This window comes from Hyperoodon ampullatus, assembly GCF_949752795.1.
Source record: "Hyperoodon ampullatus genome assembly, chromosome: 5".
NCBI lineage: Eukaryota > Metazoa > Chordata > Mammalia > Artiodactyla > Ziphiidae > Hyperoodon > Hyperoodon ampullatus.
The window spans coordinates 98,124,898-98,142,177 of NC_136918.1; the positions used below are offsets into that span (position 1 = coordinate 98,124,898).

The following is a 17,280-nucleotide window of genomic DNA, read 5'->3' on the forward strand; positions in this document are numbered from 1 at the left end:
CCAGATCACACCCCAGGCACCCCTGTCTGTCTCTGCACAGTTACACTGAGTCCCTGCCCAGATCTCATGCCAGGCTGTGGCATGCAGTGATTGGGGCCAGTATGTTTGTCCCTTTGGATTGGGAAGTGTGGCGAGGCCTCTGTCCTGATTGTCAGCAAAACAGTACACACACACTCCTTGAGAATAGAGTCTAGGCTTCTCCAGTCCTTTTATCTGTCTCAGTGGATTTCCCAGCAGGTAAGCGGGCCTGTTTCCTCCCTGCAGGACCCCAGGACAGGGATGCCTAGATTCAGCCTAGGCCTACTTGCTCCCTAGGGAGAGGGTCCACCCTTGTGGCCCTTCCCAGGGATGCAGATCCCAACCCAATGCCTTTTTTTCTGTCCTACCTGGTTATGTGGAGATCCTTCTTGCAGCTTTGGTTGTATAGGAGTTTTTCTGCCAATTTCCAGTTAGTTTTCCATGAGAATTGTTCCACATGTCGACGTATTTTTAATGCGTTGTGAGGGGAGTTGAGCTCCACGTCCTCGCACTCCACCTCCTTGGTCCCCCTCCTCAGGGTGTATTTTTCTAATTGGACTTAGAATGTGTCCTTCCCTTTGGAATACTGTTCTATACTTTATTTCAGTGGTAGCTATGGCCCAAAGGACCCACAAATGCATATCCTGGGGGGAGATATGGCCTCAAATTGTCTTCAGAGGGGTCCTTTTTTTCATTTCCTTATTTCTGTTCATCCTCTCATAGAGACATTATTCCACAATGTAATTCTCAACCTCAATTTTGCAATATCTTTAAAGAATTTAATTAACTCTGCTTGTAACCTGGTTGTCACACCTAAAAACAATGTAACAAAGTTGGGAAGTGTCCAGAGAAGTAGCACTTCCATTAAACAATGAATTAAAAAGATCCAGACTCTGTTGTTTAGGAGGCCATGATCATGGCTGTCTCATCCCAGGCTTTAGTACACATCAGGCCTCTCATATACCACATGCAATGAAGTATAAAAGTCAGCCTGCTGGCAAAATCTCCTCTCTAGGGTATGTTCCCAGGATCACCATGCTACTTGCCCTACCTTCTGCTGCCTCCTTATGTTTCTCATGCTCTTGAACTCCCTGATGCTGTACTCTACTTTAGGGACCCTCCCCTGGCACATCCTCCTTTTCAGAGTCCCTTCTCTGGTTTACTAATTTGTATTCCCCACTCAGCACTTGACTCCCTCAATTTTTATATCATCTAAATCCTAGGTGGGAGATATTTCCTTCACCTGCACAAGCTCAGCTCAGTACTCAGCACTTCCACAAAGAAAGTAGAATTCAGACAAAATACGGAAGGCAAACTTCAGAGCTCAGAGATGTACAACTTAGGTCTTAAAGAGGCCTGTTTCCAGCTTAGTAAATAGAAAAAAATCTTTACAGTTTTTTATAAATACAAGTTGCTAATTCCTTCAAAGCTATTAAGCCAAATATCTAGTCGAGCTTTAGACAGACTGAAGAATGATCTGCAAACATCACTTAGGCATTTAAAGGGCCGTACTTCCCTGTGCCAAAAAAGCATTGTGGAAAAGAACTTCGTGCTCTGGTCAAATGTACCCCCACTGGAGCAGGATTCTCCTCCAATTGGATCATGAGTCTCATTCAGTACGGTAATTACAGAAACAATGTTTGGGCTGAAAACATGGGACACTAGGTTTCCAGTTTCAAATATGAGTCATAATAAAAATTATTTTTATTAGCATCCCCTAGAAACCCACAGCATATCTTTGCATTTTATTAGTTGTAGATCTATAAGCCTTTAAAAATCTCTTAGCATAGGGCATTACGTATGAGAGACTCAAAAGTATGAACGGATGGGTAAAATGACTGCACAGAGTTTACATGCAAGATTTGAAAGACTGATGAGTTTTAGTGGAAGTCTCATTTCAAATAATGGAATTAATGTTCAACACTTAAAAAGCCAAACATAAAATGACGGAAAAGTACAAGTAGTGTTCTGGGCATCCTCCTGCCTTTTGCCCACTTTCCCAAGGAGAAAATATAAATAAAGAAAGTATGCTCTACAATCATTGTACCAGAATTCCATCAGGGTTTACTGTTGTGTAGAAAAGGAAAGCAGAGAGCACGTTCCCAGATTCCCACTTCACCTATTTTGACACATATTTTTTGACATAACTCCAGTGTGGGGAGTTTGTTTATTACTTCACCTTGTTCCAGAAAAAAATGAAAGCAACTTACAAAACCACATAACGACTTTAAGTAAAATAAGCAAGAAAAAAGGGTGGGGTTAAAAAAAAAGCCAGGGATGATGTCAAAACATGTGCACTGCAAAGACCTATATGTACTTAATATGGGTGGGGGACATATTTGGCTCTGGTTTTCTAACGGTCTACACAAAAAGAGAACAATGTCACAAAATAAATGCAGCTGATCTGGAAAAAAAATTACATTTTTTTGGACATAAAGAACAGAGGTTTTCCCCCAGAGCTTTTCTAAAGAGGGTACTATATGATTTAATAAACAATGTCGGCAGCACTCTTAACTATGCACTATAGTTTCGTGGCTGATTCTTACTGTGAACTTGAATGTAGGTAATGGCACTATACCAAAGATTACCTAACAAAATATTATGGAGTGGGTCAATGCTAAAGTCAAGAATTGTGAAGGGTTGGGATTTTACCGTATGTGCAAGCCAACCCGCACACTTCATGGATGCTGGCAGGAGACACAAGGATGCTGGGTCAAAGACAAAGGACAGTTATTTACTCCCAGCAATAGTTGTAGCCTGAATATCAGCATCTGTGCTCATTCTAGGAGCCCCAGTTTCCACAGGACCACACCAAGAGATACAAGTGATACCTACAAACATGCCACAGGTTGTATTACAAGAAAGGAAACCCAAGCTTAGGGAACTTGAATCTTTGATAATAGACAATGAGCATGTGTTCCCTTTGCCCCAGAGGGAGACATTATCTTTATTACATGAATCAGTAAACAAACTTCTCTCTTCCAAGGCTGTTTGCTGTAGCAACATCATTGAAAAGTAGTCTGGAGCACAGGGAATCAGTGCCTCTTCTCATAGGACATCCAGAAATGTGAGAGACTCTTGGAGAATTACCTCCCTTCCCCAACAGTCGTACATTCCAAGTCATAGTCTAGCTTTCTCTGGCTTGATACCTTTAGACAATATGGAGGAATTTAGGGATTCTGCTTCATTTGACCTTTATTCATCTTAACATATAGCATTCTTATCAGATTCTAGTCACTGGGTACAGTGATAGACAAAAACAGGCATGGTCCCCTGCCTTCACAGAACAGAGGGAAAATACAAATATATTTTATGTGATCTTCCAGAAGTTCTTCCTAAATGTTCTTTCAACAAAAATTTTTGGTAATAAACTTTATTTTTTTAGAGCATTTTTAGGTTCACAGCAAAATTGAGCAGAAGGTACTTAGATTTCCCAAATACCTACCCCCAGCTCCCGCACATGGAGAGATATACCACATACCCCTGGCCCTCCCATTACCAACATCCCCCCACCAGAGGTTTTACCATGTGTTATAACTGATGAACCTCCAATGACACACTGTCCTCATCCAGAGTTCATATCTTACATTAGGGTTCATTCTTGGTGTTATACACTCTTATGGGCTTTGAATAAATGTGTAAAACAACTTTTTTCAATCTGAGATTCTACATCTCACAAACAGAGCTTCACATTTCTGTATTTCCAGGTAAATACAGACACAGGTGCCTGCAGAGGCATTTGAACCAGGACTTAGGTTTGGCACTCTCTTGTGACACCTGGGAGACATACGGGGTGTGTGTGCAAATTCTTCGACAATCGTCATCTCCAATCTACCCACAGGAAAAAGGTAATTCTTCCTTAAAAAATGGACTTAAATCCTCCAGTGGTTACATGACCACAGCCCTGATGTTTTCCTCTATGAGCAAGACCCTTATCAGTTCTTCTGGACTATTTGTCTACCTCCTGTTGGGGTTGAGACTCTGACATGACAGAAAACTTTTTGTTTGTTGAGAAGGTAAAATGCCTTCTCTGACGTGGTCCGTTTCTTTAGGACGTGCCTCCTTCCGGATCTCAGGAGACCTCTATACTTTCAGGGTCTTCAATGAATGTTCATTGTCCCACTAGCTATAGTAATGCAACCAACTTTTTCTGACAAACTACTTATCAGAGACTGACCTTTGTTTAATTAGCCCCCAGTCGGTTCCAATCTGCAAATAACAATTGCTAATGTAGACCTGACTTAGCCCTCAGGCCAAGCAGACACTGATTCCTGAATTCCATTACCTAACCTTCCGGCTGGCTTCTCACACTGTTTTGAAGAACCAGCCTTTTTTTTTTCCCCCCCAATATTTCTGCTCTTTTTTACCCCCCTCAAAAAAAAACCCTGTCATTTCCTGCTAGCATAGTGGCCTCACTGGCTTAACTTGATGGCAATGGATATAGAAGTAGAATCAGCAGTGCCAGCTGGATGAATGTCTAAACTGGAGGTTTGAGAGAGCTGCCTATTCAAGTAAAAAATTAGAGACGAAAAAGACCTGTTAAATAACCCAATCCCCTCGTAGCCAGTGCCAAAGCATTCCTGTGCTGGAAGCTTAGCCGGGGCCAGCTCTAAATGACTTTAACAATGTGCCTTCTCACGCTTTATTTGGAAGACGGGGCCATCTCTTTAGTGTGTCTTTTTTCTTTTAGTAAGTTTTTTGACTAGAATTTCATTGGACCACCATTATTCCATTTCCCTTTTACTGTTTTGGTTCAGCTACAGCAACCGCATGAAATAAGCTATTTTCAAAGAGTTGATTTAAATGTACTGACAACATTTAAAGTGCTTTATTAACCCAGTCATTCCAGCAATGCCTGTATTTGGGGTCATGTGATGTAGAGGGAGAGAGGATACACATGGGCTTTGGGGGTGGACGTACCTGGGTTAGAATCATAGTTCTGCTTAATTGGGGGACTTATTATTGTCATTATTTTTGTTGTTTTCATTGACTATCATTTATGATATGCTTCCTGTGTGCCAGGCACTATGGTAAGTACTGTCCAAAAGTCCTGCTAGCAAATTTGTGAAATTGGTACTGTCATCTCTATTTTTGAATTTAAAGTGTAGTAATGAAGAGTGGAAGCTCTGGGGTTAAGTTGTCTGATTAAAATGCCAGGTCTGTTGCTTACTAGCACTGTGACCTTGGGCCTTTCATTTAACCTCCCTATGCCCAGTTTCTCTGTATAGTGGGGGTGATGGCAATGCCTGTCTCCTAGGTTATTTTAAGGAATACATATGAATAGATGTGAATGGATCAGATCAGTGCCTGGCATGGAGCAAGCCCTTAAATGTAACCAGTGTTGATGAGATATAGATGGAGAAATGTGTTCAAAGGCACATAGCATCCAAGTTTATACCCAGCCAGTTCTACTCCAAAGCCCATCCAAATTATTAACCATTAGAATACACTGGCTTGGTCAGGACTCTTAACCTCTGTGAGGCTCAGTTTTTTCTCACTGGTGAAACAGAGATAACACAAGATCTCCTGTGTAGTCACTGTGAGGATTAAAATGCAATAATGTAGGTAAAGGCACTATTACAGAGCCTGTCCCAGAGCTGGGGATCAATTAGTGATAGTGATTTCTCTATATCTCCACATCTATAGAATATCCATATGTATTGGGTTGGCCAAAAAGTTTGTTTGGGTTTTCCTGTAACATCAGTCGGGAAAAACCCAAATGAACATTTTGGCCAACCCAATATATATCTGTGTGTATATCTATGTAGGCATGCATGTGTATTATATATAATGAATAGCTGTGTAGCCAATGACTTACTCTTAAAAGTTTTTCATGGTATTGGAACTTCAAAATGGTTCAAAGTGAATTTTTATGAGCTTACTCCCCTTTGAAAGAAGAATTGGATTGGTTTACCAGGTAATTAAAAACAGTTTCCTTCCTAATAAGGTTTCATTTTATATTTTTAATGTTCCAATGGTTTTAAAGATGTCTTTTCTGGATTTTTAAAAAGAGTTCATCACATGTTTCAAAATTGCCCAAATACTTTTTCTTTCATAAATATAATTTGACCATAATTTCAAGTTTTATATCATAGAGGGAAGAGAAGAGACAGACAGTTACAACCTAGCAGGAAATGTGATGATATGTTTTTGCTGCTGTGCGTTTTTTTTTTTTTTATGTGTGTGTGGGAAAGGGTGTGATGTCATTTTGTCTCCACCCCCTGTGAGTAAGCCCACAGCATAGCTAAGTGCAGCCGCCCTCCTCTGTCACCGAGAGACAGTCCACTTAAATGCAGCTCCAGGGTTGCGGGACTCCCACCAGCATCACTCCCTGTGTGAGGTGGCAAATGCAACATGCTCTCCAGCTTGGGGTGTCTACTTCTCTGTGGAAGTATTGCACTAGCCCTGGGAAATGCACAGAAATTGCCAAAAGGCAAGTAGCTCTGATGTTTTGTGTTTTCAAAATAATGTTTAAAAGATACTAGTTTTTAAATGTTGGTATTAAATGTGATCTGCTTTGCCAGATGGGGGGAATAGAGTTCTTCTCGGAGAGTCAGAATTCAAATGTGTGGATAAGTAGCTTAAACTTTTGCTTACCCACACCCCCCTCTATTTAATTTTCAGTTGGATCTCTTTATTGCAAAAAGTGAAAACCAACTTCTTATTAGATTTAGCAGATGTTCACAGTAGCTTAAATGGTATAGCTTCAACTACAGTATTTGTATATTGAATTGTATTGTATAGATGGGTATTATATAGTCTGCTGAAAAGACTTGTTTGGTGTTTTTATCCCCCTCCTCAGAGACTAAATCAGTGTTAGCTGAAGGTTTAAAAGAAGCTAATTTGAAACCTAGAATCTTTTGTGTAAACCTCACACATACCTGTTAGCTTGGAGGCTGAAGGATTCTAGGCAGGGCACACCAACAAAGAACAGTCATGTGCTGATATATAGACACTTCTCTCTGGTGGAATTTGGAAGAGGGTTTGATCTGCTGGACATGACACTCCTTTTCCTGGCTAAATTGCTCTCATTTTAGTGTTGGTATTTTGTTTACAAATGTCATCAGAAGAAAATGAAAATGTCTTAACTTAGATATTAAAAACAATCTCTTGAGCCCATCAGCACCAAAACAAGAGCTCACCTCTCTCCTATCTTTGAACATAAATGTTGCATGTATTTTTTTACTCCTTTGCAGAGGCACTTTTCTAAGCCAACTTCAGGTCTGTGAAGGCTTTTTATGGTTGCAGACTGCTGTAGTCAGCAGGATTAGGAAAAACAGGCTGGAATTTTCATACAGTTATGATGGAAAATATCAGAGGCAATGCAGAGCCATGAGCCTGTCAAAACCCTGCTGTGCATAGAGTCGGAAAGAAAGATTGTTCAGGTCAGAATATCCAAAGATCCTGCTAGGTCCTCCCTCTGGGTAGTTTGCTCCAAGATCATCTTGTCCCAAGTGAAAACCATTCTCTCTTCGTGTATTAAGTGAAACTTGAATCCAGAGTGTGAAAGCTGAAGGGTTTGGCTAGTTGATATTTCACATGATGATATAAAAAGCAATAAAAAAGGCTGAGTAAACCTTTTCAACTCTAAGATAACTCTGCAAAATAAAATAAAATAAAAATATACACTACTAGATCTTTCTCTTCTATCAAGTATTCTGTTTCTTGATCATAGTAAAAGTGTTTAAATAAATCAGTCATGAGCCACAAGCATTCAGAATTAACTGTTCATACTGGTAAAATATTTAACAAGGACCCACCATCTGAGAAAGGTCTGGAGTTTTTCTCAGGCTTAATACCTACAAATGTTTTAATTTTACCGTGTATTTACTGTGTAGGGCTGATAGCCATAATTTTGTGACTGCAAACTTCTGCAAATTCCAAATGCTTTAATTATCATGTTGCAATCACTAGATGCAAATCTCTTGACACAATTTTCCTTTATTTGTTATGGTAAAAAAAAAAATTGTCAAAAACAGCCACAAAACTTTTGTCTTGTTCATTGCACTTTAATCTGAAGTATTTTCATCCAGGTTTCTTTTGTAATTTTAAAAAATATCCATAGGTTCAGTAATTTGAAAAAAAAACTATCAAATTAATATAATTATAAAATAAATGGCAAGTCTTCTTGTCTCTAATGCTAAGTTTTTTCTTTATCATTGAAGCTACCAAGGGACTTTCTTTTAGCTGAAGTTGCCTTTTTTCAAACTGCATTCCAGGAATAGGTATACTGTCCTCCAAAGGGGTTTAGGGCAGGCATCTTCTCCCCATCAATTACTTGGGGAGCATTCATGCTTTTTTCTGTTCTGGGGTGGGGTCACAACAGACTTTAGAACTGGACAGGTTCTGAAAATTTCTCGGTAAAGAAAACTGTCCCACCTTTTTAACCCATTGTTTCCCAAACTCATTTGACTAAGAGTTCTTTTTCTAGTGGAATAGCTATTATATCTTGCCAGGAGCTTATTTTTCACATTTGGAGAAATACTGAGATAAATAAGAAAAAAAAGAGATAAAAGGTTCTTTCTTTTCTTTTTCCTTCCTACTTTAGAGTTAGTTAAATATCATTTGTCATTCAAGAAGAGTATAGAATTTTGGAGCTAAGAAGCACGTTAGTGATCACCCAGGCTAGGGTTTCCCAGATCTTTGGATTTATGGACCCATAAAAATACATATTATTTTAATATCAGGGTCCCATTATAGAAGACATACTTGAATTATGCCATGTGAGAATGTTCAAAGGAGGGAAACCTCCATTGCTCATAAAAGCTAACCATTTTAACAGATTTATGAAACAAATGAATTGATACAAATAAGTCCATTGTTTTATTTTTCTCATTTTACCACAGACTGATGAAAACTTCATCACAGGTCAATATTTGGGAGCCATTGACCAGTATAACCATTTATTTTACAAATGGAGGCACCCAAATGCAGGGAGATTTAGTAACTTTCCCACATTGATGACAGAACCAGGACTGGATCCCAGGTTCCTGACTGGATATCTGTGTTCTGCCCTGTTCCGACCCAAATCTTAGGAGTTAAGTTCTGTAGTGTACATGTGAATGCTGTCCTTCCCTTGAATAAAAGGTTTCTTGTAAAGATTTTAAACATTTTCCTAATCTTCACATTTTCCCTAGAACCTGTCTGCTGTGTGTGTGTGTGGGCGGGGGGTGGCGTATAGTTGATAAATATAAGTACAGCTGACTATTTATAGGGAAAAGAAATTACTTTTTAAATAAGAAATCACTTCTTACGTGTCTTATGCATACTTGCATACATAGCCACATACTTTGTTATAGAAAATAAGATACTGCAAGAGTCTTTGTTACTTTTTAAAAGCTTAAAGTTTGAGAATATCATTAATGGACCTCTTCTCCTCCCTACCCCTTGATGACTATGTTCTTTGGCAAATCATTTACCTTTGCTAAGCCTCAGTTTTCTTATCTGTAAAATGGGAATAATGATAACTGTCTTACAGTATTTTAGGAGTAAATGAGGTAAGAGTTGCAAAACTTTTAGTAAAGGGTCTGACATATAACAGGTATTCAAAGAAATGTTTATTGGGTTGCAGAAAAGTAGATCAATACCGAAAAAAATATGCACACCAAATAATATGTGATCTTGTGTCCAGACTATCTGACAAACCTCTGGGAGGGTAGCAAATGAGGTGGCATGTTCTTGGTGAAAGGTGGGGCAAGGGAGTTGTGTTGCTCTGCAGGACAATGAGAGAAGGACTCTACTGTTTTCCAACCCGACCTTCCTCAACCCAATGTTTGACTGTCAAGTTTAAACACTGCTTTTCTCTATGGAAAGCTGCACCTTTGCCCTAGGATCAGCTTTTCTGTGGGGACTGATAAAGCCTCACAGATCCTCCAGGAGAGGTCCTCTTGAAATTGTTTTTCAGGAGGAGAATTAGACCATAATACAGAGGCCCTGAAAAAGAATTCTCACTTTGTTTTATATCCTTGAAAGCCCCTGTGCTCCAGATACCCCTAGGATTTTTTATTCTTGGCACCATAGAACTTTTTTTTTTCCTGGCATACAGGCAGAAATAAAAACCACAGAGAACAATATGTATGTAGTGAAGGGAGCCAAAAAAAAAAAGCATATAATGGGACATGAGAGGCTTGACACACCTCTGCAGAAAGTCCTGTGTTTGGAAAACTGCAGTCAGTTAGCAGGCTAAGGCTACTATTTCTAGGCAGCACTATCAGTCCTCCTGATGTAGGTGTGAGGAAAAGCAGAGAGGAGCATCTCCGATACAAGTGTGATCAGATGGCCCGAGGGAATGAGGCTCTTGGCCGTGACTCTTGGCTTGTGCAGAGGGAAGAGGTAGCTGGCTTTTGGCCTCAGGTTCTTCCCTGACAGGGTAGAAATCTCTGACTCCAAGGAGAAAAAAATCACAGGGCATGATGTTAATAACAGTAACTCTCATAGCTATCAATAACTCATTACTATTATTAGAGATAACATTATTTGAGCTCATATTGTTTGTGGTAATTTAGGGCTAAATATTTTTAATGTGGAAAACTAATTAAATGCTCAAAGTTCCCTTATAAAGCAGGTATTTTATTACTCTCAATTTACAGAGAATAAAATTGTACCTCAGAGTGTTTGCCCAAAGTCATCCAGCCAGCAAGTGGCAAAAGACCATACTTTTAATTTCTATGTAATATCAGTTCCTTGCTCTACATAAAGATATGTTAATTTGTTGAAGTAACAAACTGTATTCCATGTATATGCAGAGCACTGAGGCTGGGAAGACAAGGCTTGGTCTTCCTGACCAGTTGACGGAGAAGACAGGGTCGTAAAGGAATAATTACGTTAGAGTGAGAACATCCTCTGATTTGGCTGAAGCACAAAGAACTTTGAGAACAATCAGAAAGGACCCAATCCAGACTAGAGGGGTCAAAAATTATGAGGGGATAAGGCACCCAAGTAGGAGCCTGGAAGACAAACATACATTGGGGCAAGGAGGAGAGCAACGGAAGGGCCTTCCCGACAGGGGTAGCTGCATGGCCAGAGCCCAGGCCACTTCCAGGGGCCAGAGCTCAGCAGGTGTTAAAGTACCCAGAGGGAAAGCCAAGACTGAGTCCACACTGGATGTGACTGTGTCTTCCTTGTCTCTATCTGTCTTGACTCCCCAAGATTGATTACTGTCTTTGGAGAAGAGAGCTCATGTCTTACTCTAAACTTTCCCAGCCACTCACCTGGCGTCTAGCTCTCACTCTCCTCAGAGCACTCCCAACCTCACTTTGACAAAACAAGGATGTGTCACTCCAGTGACCCAGTCCCTTTCTCCAGAGTGTGGTTAATGCCTGTAAGGAGCCAGGGAGGGTCTTTTCCATCTTAGAACAAGGAGTTTGGGGGAAGAATAGTGAGGAGGACAAAGAACCCTGATGGGTGGATTTCTGCTTTTGAGTAGTATACATTTATATATTGGTGGGACTGTATTAAAGAGTACATTAGGAAAAAATGGTTCCACTGCTAAAAGAAAACAAACAAGTCTGAAAACCACAGGGGAATTATTTTAGCATTTTCTACAGCTCTGGTTTCTTGGCAGTTGTATAGATTTTTTTGTCTACTCAAGCACTGTCTACTAGGTAAAACTGAATGAGATCCAGCCCCTGTGATAAAAGAAACTTGTATTAGGAATGTAAAAACTGATCAAATATAGTTTTTTGATGCTAAGACTATCATGTTTAGAACCCAGTGCTTAAAAATAAGGTGTCTCTGTGCTAATTACACGTTCACTAGTTTAGTTTAGTCTTATAGACTGCTATATCAGGCTGAAATACTAAATATTAAGGAATTTTAGTCTCTATCTCTCACTCTCAAAAGTTAATGAGGCAGGGGCTACCCTGGTGGCACAGTGGTTAAGAATCTGCCTGCCAGTGCAGGGGACATGGGTTCGAGTCCTGGTCCGGGAAGATCCCACATGCTGCGGGGCAACTAAGCCCGTGCGCCACAACTACTGAGCCCGCGTGCCACAACTACTGAAGCCCGTGCGCCTAGAGCCCGTGTTCCGCAACAAGGGAAGCCACCTCAACGAGAAGCCTGCACACCTCAACAGAGAGTAGCTCCCACTCACCGCAACTAGAGAAAGCCCATGTGCAGCAACAAAGACCCAATGCAGCCAAAAATAAATAAATAAATAAATTTATTTTTTTAAAAAGTTAATGAGGCACAGGGTAGCACTTGAGAATCGACGAATTCATTGATACTGTATTATAGAAAAGACAGTTAAAATGTTTTTATAGGTTAATGTGTGTTGACAGAATATTTGTCTAAGATGAAAGTGAGGTGTCTAATGAAAGGAGGGACATTAAGCAAATGTGACCAACTTTCTATCTGGGTCACCATCCTCAGAATGATTTCCCTTTTGCCTGATTCCTGATTGCCATTTATAAAAGCAGGTATAAAAGCAAGGGAGAATATGGAAAGTAAATGGATGAACTTACTAAAAGTGATCTAAGAATAAATGTAAAATTAAAAAATTAATAGGATAATCTAATGTGAGACATTACTAGAGTAGTAAAATAAAAATATAAAAATAAATAGTATCAGCCAAAGAATGAACACGCTAAAAAAAGAAAAACAATGGTTTAAATACGTACATTCTGTTAAAATAACATTTAAAGACTATGACAACAACCATATTACTAAGTATCAGGCATGCTGTTTAATGCTAAGTGTTTATATACATTGTCTCATTTTATCCTTACACCTATGGAATATATATTATTATCCCCATTTCACAGATGAGGAACTAAGCCTAAAGAGTATGTTATCAACTACTGCATGATAAATTACTACAAAATTAGCAGCTTAAAACATCACACACTTTTTGTTTCACTGTTTCTGTGGGTTAAGAGTCTGAGTCTGGCTTAGTTGGGTCATCCCCTTCATGGTCTTTCACAAGGCTGCAACAAAGGTGTTGGCCAGGTTCAGGTCTCATCTGAAGTCTCAGCTGGGAAAGGATCACCTTTCAAGTTCTTGTGGCTATTGGTAGAGTTCAGTTCCCTGAGGATCATTGGTTTAAGGGCCTCATTTCCATACTGGCTGTTGCCCAGATGTCACCTCTTTTCTTTGCCACATGGGCTTCTCTATTATGGCCTCTTGCTTCATCAAGGTGTACAAGCCCAGATGTGTCTTCAGGCAAGATGGAAATTACAATACAGCCTAATCATGGAAGTGGCAACCCATCACCTTTGCCGTATTCTATTGGATAGAAGCAACTTCCCGGTCCTGTCACACAAGAGGATTACCCAGCAACAGGAGATGAGGATTACTGGGGGTTATCTTAGAGTCTACCCACCACAAAATGGCCAATGGCAGCTTGAAGTCACACAGCTAGTAAATGATATAGTGGAACTAATACAGGAAATCTAACTCCAGAAAAATATACTGGTTTGGGCATTAACACCCCATCTACTTCTCACAGAGTTCAGCCTTTAGTGGCAGATGCCCAGCAGGCAAACTAACCAATTTGTCTGCCTCCATGGTTGGAGTTGTTGTAGGAAATCCCTGAGAATTGAGGTAAATATCTTACTACTACGAAGACTCAAGGTATATATTCAGCACTCAATGTGGACCCTATTTTCTGTATATAAAAGGCCAGTCATTGACTAGATTCCTCAAGTGTGGTCAATCCCATTTAGAGCAGTATGCAAAGTAAATGCCCCCAAAATAGAAGCTTTTCTTTCCTTGTAAGACTCAGCTGCCATCATCTCTTAAAAAGAGAAAACGTAAGACAAAATGAAAGTTCTCTTTGACAAAATGTACAAATATTAAGCAATTAACACCTATGAAGTTGATGATACAGTCTCCATAAAATGTGTTTCTGAAACATCACTGAGTGGCTCTTCCAGTATATGGAGGAGTTGCTATAAGGTCGAATTAAATTTTTGTTTGGAGGATGAAAGTATACTACTAGCAGTGGATGTGATGGAGACAACTGGTTAAACTAAAGGAGCTTCTTTCAGATCCTTTTTGGTATGAATACAACAACAATTCTTCCATATGCCCTAGGAATCAAAACACAAAATTTAGGTTGTACACAAAATATATCCTTAACATGACATCCAGAACCTTGTAGAATGTTAATACTAGAACACCCTGTCGAGTATTTTCTATAGAGAATAGCCCACAGTCTCTTCTTGTGTTGGGATGTCCCAAAGGCCTGGGAGGTACATGGTGAGAAGGGTAAACTTCAAGGCCTCAGGCTACTTTGTAAAAGTTCTGTGGACAGCAAGACTGAATCAGGACTTACCCCACTGCTCAAAATTTTCACTTGGGTTCCCCACCAAGAACTTTCCACAGTGAGATTTTTATAGTGTGTTGTAGGTTTCCCTGATCTAACAAAACCCTGACTTATATTCCCAGTGATTTTGGTAGAAATGTGGGAGCCTTAAAGCTAGTCTGAGGTTTTTAGGCCTTCTCAGTGTAGCAGGCTGTGAAGTCAGCTAACATCCCTCCCTGTGGAATTCTGGAAAGGAGATAGGAGATGTGATGCCTTCATAGAAGTTTCATTATTGTTCTCCAATCAAGGACTATACATCTAAAGCCATACACTAGAAAATCAGACAAAATCCACCCAGTCCAAGCACCTCCTGGTCAGATTAGAAATTAATTTTAGAGAAAATTGAGGTCTCATTTAAGCTTCACCTATGATATAGCAACTCGATGTTTACTTTTAAAGTAAGTTTAGCTATGAGTATAAATACTATAACATATATCCTCAGCAGTTGTAACCCATGCATTAGAATAACAAAGTTTTCAAAAATATCAGGACTGTTCTGCTCCTCTATTCAGTTATGATTTAATTGGTCTGGGATGGGAGAGTTTAAAAATTCCTCAGGTGATTTTAATGTGGCCAGAGTTGAGGACCACTGATCTACAGGTTTTGAAAATTTGCATGTGTAAGTGCTTGATAAATCTTTCTGGATGAGTGCAGGGTAAAAGTTAAAAGTTGCAAGTGAATTATTTTATTATTTAAGTTTTAAAACAAACTTAAAGGTGATTTTTCTTTTGTTCTACTTTGTTCCTGGATTTTGAAGCATTATTTGGAAAAATTTTAAACTTCCTTCTCAGGCCAAATAAAATAAGAAAATGTTTAAAATTCAGATTAACATTTGTTTTTGGTGTTAGAACATAAGTTCAAATGTCTACTTTTACAAAATCTCAGAGGTTAGATCTGAGAAGCTACGGCTGATTGTGTTTTTCAGGACTGGACTTACATTTGCTTATTCTGTCATTCAATTAAGTTTAAAAAAACCATCACATTAATATTATTGGTACACACACACACACACACACACACACACACAGTAGAATACTACTCAGCCATAAAAAAAGAATGGCATTTGCCATTTGCAGCAACATGGATGGACCTGGAGGACATTATGCTAAGTGAAATAAGTCATACAGAGAAAAGCAAATACTATATGATATCACTTATATGTGGAATCTAAAAAATACAACAAACTAGTGGATATAATGAGAAAGAAGCAGACTCACAGATATGGAGAACAAACTGGTGGTTACCAGTGGCGGGAGAGTGACATACTTAAATATTTTAATTTAAAAAATAAAATTAACTTAAAAAGAGATACAATTTAAAAAGAAAATAATTTTTAAAATCATCATATTAGGATTATAAGGATGATTTAGACATTTCCTGGTTTTAGGAGTTTGAAATTAGTTCTATTTAAAACTAATACACATTGGCCACACAAAGATCATTTTCTTAAAATCTGCAGGAGTTAAGCTGTTCCATTGTGTTGTCATGCACTAGCTTTAAGTAATACCTATATACATAAAGAAGAAAAAAGGAATTTATGTAATATGTTAAGAAAAAGCACCCTATGATACCAGTCAATGCAAAATACGAGTTGAGAAAACATTGAATAAATGTCCCCCATTCCAAAGGTCCGGGTTATGTGAATTGCCTTTGGAAATTGTTCCTTTAATTGTGCATGTTACCATATACATTCCAGCCCATCTCCTTTCTGCTTTACGTTAAGGGTAATTTATGAGCGTGGAGGATGATTTATAATCTGAAACATCTTTGAAGTGTATTCCGCTGTGTCTCCAATAAAATGATAGATCTCTCTGAGTGGAGAATGAACCCCTGATAGGACGAAGCTGGGGGTACATTGCTTCCAAGATGCCAAAGTGGAGTTTCAGATTTCCTTCCTCCTTTAATGCCATCCTTTGGTTTTTCCAATCTGTTAGCTGATAAGAAAACATTCTGGTTTTCCAAGGAGCCTGCTGAGAGTCCGCTGTGCACACGTGTGTGGGCATGCGAGTCTTAACAGGCCTTCCTTCTCTGAGAGCGGCAGATTCTGTCATTGAAGGTGGGGATTGGGGTGACTGCCAAAGTCATGCTGGCAGAGAACTCTGGAATTCAGTGCTGTTACAGATATGCCAGTGAGGGATTCAGGACAGAGTTTCCTTCTCCTTTCACGTTCCCAGATGGAATTAAAGCATCTCTATCCGGTAAGTTTGGGATCAGGTATCAGATGATCTGAAGAAGGACCCCTCCCTTCCTCTCTTGGCTCATCCCCTTTAAATACCCCAATGATCCTGCTGTCACAGGATAATTCTCTAATGACTCATACTTCTACTAGAATTAGAAGGAAAGTGAGGCTGGCCATGTTCTGCCATTGAGGTTTACCCTAAACTGTAGTTTTGTTATGAATTGGGAGGATAAATATTGGGAAATAGCAATAGGGGCCAGTGGATAAAGTATCAGAGTCAGTGTGAGCCTGGCAAGTGACCTGATCTCTCTGAACATCAGACCTACTTCCCTGAAAAAAGGGAATAATAAAAATACCAGCTCTCTTTTTAGCTTCCACTAATAAATAATAATACTAGGGTGACTTTAATGGTTTTTTGGTAGTAATTTTCTTAACCTAAGTAAGAGGAGCTGTGGAAGGCCAGCCACAATTTTGAAAACTCTTCACCTCCCCTGGCAGCTAAAGAAGGATCTGGACACTCTTGTCTCCTGGACGTTTCCTGAGAAGAGGCTGAGCTAAAAGAATGCTTGCTCTGTTGCTGGAAGTCAGAGTCTCATGTGTCTGGGCCTGGGGGGTGTCAGCCTCACAGTGACCCAGGGCCTGAAGACGGGAGCCACGGTGCTGTGGCTTTGTTTTTGTTTTTGTTTTTTTGCGGTACGCAGGCCTCTCACTGTTGTGGCCTCTCCTGTTGCGGAGCACAGGCTCCGGACGCTCAGGCCCGGCGGCCATGGCTCACAGGCTC

The 17,280-nt window shown here is 39.6% G+C and overlaps 1 protein-coding gene across 3 annotated transcripts in view; it reads left to right on the top strand.

The window, feature by feature from the left end:
• Positions 1-6,372: 6,372 nt before the first annotated feature.
• The window catches only part of ABI3BP (ABI family member 3 binding protein), a gene marked incomplete at both ends in the record, with an annotated part of 249,712 nt that continues 238,804 nt past the window's right edge, over positions 6,373-17,280 (top strand). For all 3 annotated transcript variants that reach the window (XM_079704665.1, XM_079704666.1, XM_079704667.1), the window contains one exon: positions 6,373-6,451. In XM_079704665.1, the coding sequence (XP_079560791.1) occupies positions 6,373-6,451 (79 nt within the window). The remainder of the gene's footprint in view (positions 6,452-17,280) is intronic.